A 7315-nucleotide genomic window follows, 5' to 3' on the forward strand; every position below is an offset into this window, starting at 1 on the left:
TAGAAAAATATGTGTGCATGGAAGTAGGGGGTGGGGAGGGCAATCCTCTTAATACCACGGCAACTAGTGTGGAATGTCTACAGCAGGTCCGAGAGACAGCTGCTCCATCTGTTCCTGCCATCAATTCTCTCTCCTCCGGCACAAAAATGAAAAGAATCAGGATGCTCTTCATCAGCTCTCTCAAAAGACATACAACTGCTACCACCGACCTGCGCAAGTGTCCAACTGATTCCACACAAAATAATATGAATCCCTCCTTCTGTACACCCCAAAAAAATCACCTCTAATACAGCAAGTCCTTTCACATTTGCACCGTCCATATCACCAGCCACTTTTATGCATAGGAGATTTATTTCTTGAATAATTCATGACCCGACAAAACATCCCCTGCTACCCCGCCCCAGTCATGAATGGACAAAAGGGAAAGGAAGATAACTTACCAGTTTCTTCATCGATAGTAAAGATCCCCAGACCCGAGCCATCCCGAATGGAGTAACGGATTTCTCCGTCTCTTCCTTTATCCTCATCCTGTGCTGTGATTTTCATCACTGATGTTCCAATGGGAACATCCTCTTTGATAAATCCCTTATCCACAAATGATGGGAACAATGGCCTGTACAGATTCTCGTTCACGTCCACAACCTCCACGTCAATGTGACAACTTGAGGACAAAGATATCGGCTTCCCTTTGTCCTTCGCCCTTGCTGTGAGACTGTACACTTGCTTTTTCTCATAATCCAGATTCTGCACGATTCGTACGGCGCCACTCAATTTGTCTACTTCAAATTTCCCATCCCCGTTGTCAGCGAGGCTGTATCGTACCTGGCTAGATGGCCCAACATCTGGGTCGTGAGCTTCCAGCCACATTATAACAGTACCAATGGGTAGATCCTCACGTACTCTCACCTGGTAGTTTGGAGGAATAAATTTCGGAGGGTTGTCATTTACATCCTCCAGTGTGATTTTAAGCAACACAGTTGAGACAAGCTGAGGTTCACCAGCGGCCTGGTCACGAGCTGCTATCTTGAGAATAAAACTTTGTTGCACTTCACGGTCTAGAGGCTTCTTCACCGTAACGATCCCTGTTTCCGTATCAATATCAAATTGATCTGTGTCTGCCAATATGGAGTATCTGACCACACCATTATCACCAAGATCTTTATCTTTTGCTTCAACTTGAATGATCTCTGTGCCCACTGCAGTGCTCTCGCTGATGTCCACTGAATATGCATCCTGTAAAAATTGTGGGCTGTTGTCATTAGCATCCAGGATCTTTACATCCAGCAGACGTGAAGATGACTTCTGGGGTATTCCAAGGTCATACACGGTAATGTTTAATGTATAGTGATCAGTTGTTTCTCTATCAAGTGGTGCATACACTTTGAGCCATCCGCTGTCCATGTCAATGACGAAACGACTTTCAGCGTCACCCCCAGAGATAACATAAACCAGTTTTCCATTAAAACCGCTGTCAGAATCCGTGGCACTAAGATGAACAATCCTGGCCCCAACAGGCAAGTCTTCCTTGACCTCAATCACACTGGGAAAAGTTTCTGCAAACTGGGGCGCAAAACGGTTCACAGAGTGAAAGTCTTGGATGTGTTCTTCGGGTTCATTTTGGCTGTGGATCTTGCTTCCTTGCAAAAGCTTTTCTGCCAGCATGCTGGCAACTCCAGTATCAACACATTTCACTTGGACTGGTTTACGTGCTGTAACGACCGTAATGTTCAAAAACATGGGCTGAGTTTCGTGTTCTCCATCACTGGCTATGATCTGCAAACTGTGATAGGACAGTTTTGCTGCCTCAGCCTCGCTCAAAAGCTGCTTTAAGGACAGAACGCCTGAGTTTGGATTAATTTCAAACAGATTCAAGTCATTCCCAGCTTTTATTCTGTACCTCACCAACTGCAACTCATCAGCATCGATAGCAGACACGGTTGTGATCTGCTCACCAACACCATGGTCTCTTGGCACAGTTACGTCACAATCCACATTCTCAAAAAGTGGCTTGTTGTCATTCAAGTTGTTAAGTGTGACTGTAACCTGAGTTTCCACCTCACGTCGAAAAGGGGAACCCCAGTCTGACGCCCGCACTTTCAAGTTATAAATCCTTGGCATCAGTTCATAATCCAGAATCTCTGAACTACTGATGACACCAGAGAAATAGTCAATGACAAACGGCTGGGGATTCACATTGGCAATGCTGTAAGTGACATATCCATTTTCACCACTATCTAAATCAGTGGCTTTCACTGTTAGTACACTAGTACCTATGGGCATATTTTCATCAATGCTAGCTTTGTAAAATGTCTGTTTGAATTCTGGGGCATTGTTGTTCACGTCGATCACATTGATAATTATTTTTGCGGATGATTTTTTGTCGCTGGTCATAACTTCTAATTCATATCTGTTCACGGAGTCTGCATGAAGGGGCCCAGTTGTTGTAATCAAGCCTGAATCTGCATTAATGGCAAAATGATTTTTATCCAATTTGTGTCTAAATGCATACTTAAGTTGAGGATACTTTGGTACAGCTGTTACCATTACAACAGGTGTGTTCAGTGGTGCAAATTCACTCACATTGACTCTGTAAGTAGCTTGACTGAACTTAGGAGGCCCTACTTTAAAGTGGGGGGACATGACATGGATGACCTTTGCGGATGAAAACTGGGGTGGACTTCCTTTGTCTTTGGCTTGCAGTGTTAGGTTGTATCCAAAAGGCTGACTATCCCAGTCGACCTGCTTAACTGCTTTGATTTTATATTCCTTACTGCCTGGACTTGTGCGCATGGCTTTAAACTGCTGAAGAGGGTCGCCCGCAACCACACTGAGAGATGCTATCTCACCATTAGCACCTTGGTCACCGTCTTCGACAGTCACAACAGCATAAGTAGGGTCCTTGTCAGTGTCTGAGGGTGCTAGGGTTACAGCAGTGATGACCGGAGCATGCTCGTTGGCCTGCTCCACTCGCACTGTTAACTTAGCCATGCTGCTAAATCCACTGCTTCCGTACAGTTTCATGCCTCGATCCACTGCTAAAATCTCTAATTCATACTGCTTTGTCTCAGAGTAGTCCAGCTTTCCGGTTAGCGTAACTACACCACTTGTGGGGTGGACCGAAAACATATCCGTCCATTCTCTGAAGCTGTAGTAGTACTCTCCGTTCGTACCAATATCCGCATCCGTCGCCATCACCTTGGCTACACTTGTGCGAATAGCTGTGTTTTCTGGTAAAGATATGCTATAAGCGGTTGGGGAGAACAGTGGCCGAAGATCATTTGTGTCCAGTACCTGAATCCTGACTTGTGTTCGAGCCTCAGCATTTGAATTCTTTTCCATGGCTTTGACTGTGAGAATATAGTGGTCTCTAACCTCCCGGTTTAGAATGGAACTGCTACCTCCTTTGGTCCTTATTCGCAAAAAACTAAAGTCTCCCAATTGATTATCCTCAGCTTTGAAGAGGTTCTCATTGTCTCCCGACACGATTTTGTACCGTATTTCCCTGGTAGGATCTGTGATGTAGATTCCCATTTTGACAGGACTTTCCACATAGGTCTTAGCAGCAGAGTTCTCGTAAATGGTAGCATTGTAAACAGACTGGGTAAACAGAGGGATGGATGCAGTGTCGAAGCTTTGGATCCCAGTGCAGCTGCACAGGAGCAGCAGAACCACCAGCAGTGAAGTCACGTGGTTCTGCATGATTGCAGCGCACTCCTCACTGAAACTGCAGAGAAAAAATGAGAAAAAGTTAAGATAATGCAGCACCACTTTTAATAGATTTAGTATGTTTGGGACACATTTACGTGGTTTGAGTCTTTCATCTGAAAACGTAATATCTAACACTACTTAAATTATCATTAAGAAAGTATTCATGGGTTGAGGCAGATAAGAAACTGACAGACAACTTTTAAATATCTGTTTATGGCATATCATCACTCAAAACAAATATGATTAGTGCATCAGCATCCAGACACAGCGGCTGACTATTTGTCTATATTTCCAACTTCACCATAGACACCATGACAGCAGATAGGCCAAATGATTAATTGTTGTGAACACTGTGAGGATGGAAGTGCCATTTGTGTATACATATATAGTCACATTCCACTGCCTCTTGAATAAATTATACATTATTCTCACTGCCTCCTGCCATACATCTTCTTCAGCTAAGAATAAGAAAATATGTACAGAGAGATGTATGCAATAATATGTTCATAAGTAGGAAAACATCAATTATATCAATGAATATGAAAAGCTGATCAAGCACAAAACTTGATTTTCCTTTTTCATCTCTACTTTGAGAAGAAGTGCGTATTACCTATTTAATCATATGTAGTGGTAATAAATGCATTATTACAGTGGTTCGTAGTATTCGTAGTATTGTTTAGCCTTTTTTTCTGATATGCTGCACATCAGGAAAGTGCCATTTGCTTGGCTAACCATGTTAAACAAATCTCTAGAAACTTTCAGCGTTCGTTTCATCTATTCGCATTTGCTAAAAATACGCACATATACGGCTAGAAATAATGTAGAAATTCATAACATTAATACAACATTTAGCATTTAGTACGTGATTTTGTGTGCAAAGCAATTTACAACAGAGGACTTCACACTCAGCGAGAGCGTGCTCGAGATTTCCAAACGTCCTCGCGACTATTCGTGCCCTCCAGCGTATAAAACAGCAAGACTCAGTTGTTAAAATTACGTTTAGTTCAGAAATGAAATACATATGACTGAACTTTCTCAGCGAAAACCAAGAACCAGAAAACCTCTTTGTTGTTAGCACACTAAACAACATACTAAATAATTTTTTTCTTCTTCACAGGAACCTCAGTGTTAACTCTCCTAAAATATGTAAATTTAGCCTATGGAATGGAAACAAAATACCAAAGTAACAACAGACGGGCTTCTGCTCCGTTGTTAAAGTGTATCCCCATCCCCCAGTCCGTCGGTCCCTATTCATTTCACGTCGCCACACTGATGCCTTCATGCGCTGGCCAGATGTATGGGAACTGTACCTGTTTGAAAACAAGCTGACCACTCTGGACTGCTTATCTTAAATAATTCAACTGCAACTGAACACATTGAGTATTCCAACAGCTTTGCCAAGCTACGGTCAACTTCAAAGCTGCCCTATTTCCACCATGCACGGAGAGCAGTGGAGGACTCCCAACGGCAACTTTACACCGCGAGCTGACTGAAACTTTTACGCATTTCTGAAAATAGCACAAAACTAGAACACGTCCAATAAGCCCTAGCGCAATTTTAAGACTTCCCAAATGGTACATACCTATTTCAGTACTAACGTCCTTTGTTTGGTGGCTTTTCATGAAGTTTACAAGTTCCGAATCTATGCATGGTACCGACACTCTCAGCCGCTCTCTCTGCTCACTGAACTATCCGATCAGCGCGCACACACACAAAGCGCTCTTAGTATCTCTCCGCGCTCCTTACCCAGCGCACGGATCTACTTCCTATTGGCACGAAGATGAAAAGGCCGTCGCTCTCCCCTCACAGTGGGACTGGAGAAGTCTTTGATGTTTTATTGTATGTGCCAAACCTCTGTCTCTAATGAAGAAATATGATGAATCATGCGTTTTTGGAGCAAAGCAGAGAAATTATCTCCATAACTGTCAGCATTTGAGATACTCGTCATGATAAAAGCCCTACGCGCAAGGTACCTACATCACTAAGGATGTCAAAGTAACACCGGTATTTCAGTACCAAGTCCATAGAAAAATTCAAAAGATACATCATGCCAGTTTTTTTCTATAGCATTATTGCGTTTTCTGACTCATATGAGACTGTGCTTTGCGAAAAGCGTTCTCAACTGAACAGTTACACACGCACAACTCATTCAAATGCTAACTTGGTCATTATTAATGTTAACAAAGCTGTTTATGTCTTAGGTCCATGAATATATAAGGTGATGTGTCAAATATCACATTTATAGATTAGAACATCCAGTGTAATTGCAGACGGTATAAACCAAACATGAAAAGAGATGTCAGCATAATTTATATAATAATGAATCGCCTATCTAATTCGAATCAAAGTAACATATGATTATCATTTTCTCGATCATTAAGCCTATTGATATAAAAACTAAAAGCAAGAACTTAATCCAGTTCTATTGTCTTTTGTGTGTGCTACTTCTTGTCATTCTGTTATTGGCTTACAATTTAATTATTTATTTCAGAACGTAAGGCAATATTTGCTTAATTAAGAAGTTGTTTATTGCTAATATTTGCAGTTGTGTTGCGAATCGAATCACTTTCTGTGCTGGTACTGCAATGGAGTGAAATCGTGACAACTCCATACATTCTTTACATGTTGAGGTGTATCTATGTAATAAATAAAAATTCAAAAATTAAAAGCAACGACCCATACCACATGGAAACCGGGGAAAGTTGTATCGCCAGACGGAAAACCTTTTTAAAGCGTGTCCCCAAGCACGGCACATGCACTCTGTTGCTCGCGAATGATGGCGCTGTCTCACTGCTGTGCCACAGCGAGAGCGATCCACGAGGCTGTGCGCTCTATACCTCAATCTGTGCAACTCACTTTATAATGCTTACATTCAGTTGCGTGTGCCCATTGCCAATGTATGACTATATAATATTATGCGTAATATAATAATTATGATCATTATTGCTGGTTAAGTAGCACAAGTACAGGAGTAGTGGTTGTAGTAACAGTTGTAGATGCAGTAATGCTGTTTGCCTTTTTTTCGGCAATGTATTTTGTACTAAAAGTAGTTGCATTCGTTGAAAAGCTATTGTGAAAGAGGCTCACCAGATTCAGCGGGCAAAAGCCGCCGCTCCAAAGTTCCGTCTAAATTATCTCCAGGATGTGTTGGCAAAAAGAGTATGAGAGCATATCTTCGCTTGGAGATTCAGTCAAAACTCGCAATAATCCGGCTCGTGGTGTAGTAGCCCCTACATTTCCTTACACATCCGAAATCCTCGTGAACAGGATTCCACGCGGCCGCGCGTGCAGAGACTATCCACAATACTCACTCAGAGCTCGTGCGCTCAGGCAGTGGAGGAGGCGCGCGGATCCTCCGGGATGCCTGGCTGGCTTTCCGCCGCTGTGACGTCACCGCTCTCCCGGGGGAGTCGATCATTTGAGTCGGTGGTCTTACCTCTACCTTACGCTTTGACGTTTCGCGCGGACATTGAAGGCTGTTTATTGAATTATCATCGTAATGGAACTTTGTAAGTTTAGACTTCAGATGTCTGTGGCGATCCATTACATTAGGATCAATAAAGTAGAGCATCCTCCCCTCAAATAGACTTTTTATTCAGTTTAATAG

The 7315-nt window shown here is 42.5% G+C and overlaps 1 protein-coding gene across 2 annotated transcripts in view; it reads right to left on the reverse strand.

The window, feature by feature from the left end:
* Positions 1 to 7040, reverse strand: part of LOC306873023 (protocadherin Fat 1-like) — an 85263-nt gene extending 78223 nt beyond the window's left edge. The window contains exons 1-2 of one of the 2 annotated variants that reach the window (XM_079422015.1): positions 5291 to 5403; positions 441 to 3724 (exon numbers count right to left, since the gene is read on the reverse strand). In XM_079422015.1, coding sequence (XP_079278141.1) covers positions 441 to 3699 — 3259 coding nt within the window. In that variant the 5' untranslated portion in view covers positions 3700 to 3724; positions 5291 to 5403. Of the gene's footprint in view, positions 1 to 440; positions 3725 to 5290; positions 5404 to 6795 lie in introns of those variants that run through there. The other variant, XM_079422014.1, reaches the window with a different exon arrangement.
* Positions 7041 to 7315: the final 275 nt, after the last annotated feature.

This window comes from Barbus barbus, assembly GCF_936440315.1.
Source record: "Barbus barbus genome assembly, chromosome: 7".
Taxonomy (NCBI): domain Eukaryota; kingdom Metazoa; phylum Chordata; class Actinopteri; order Cypriniformes; family Cyprinidae; genus Barbus; species Barbus barbus.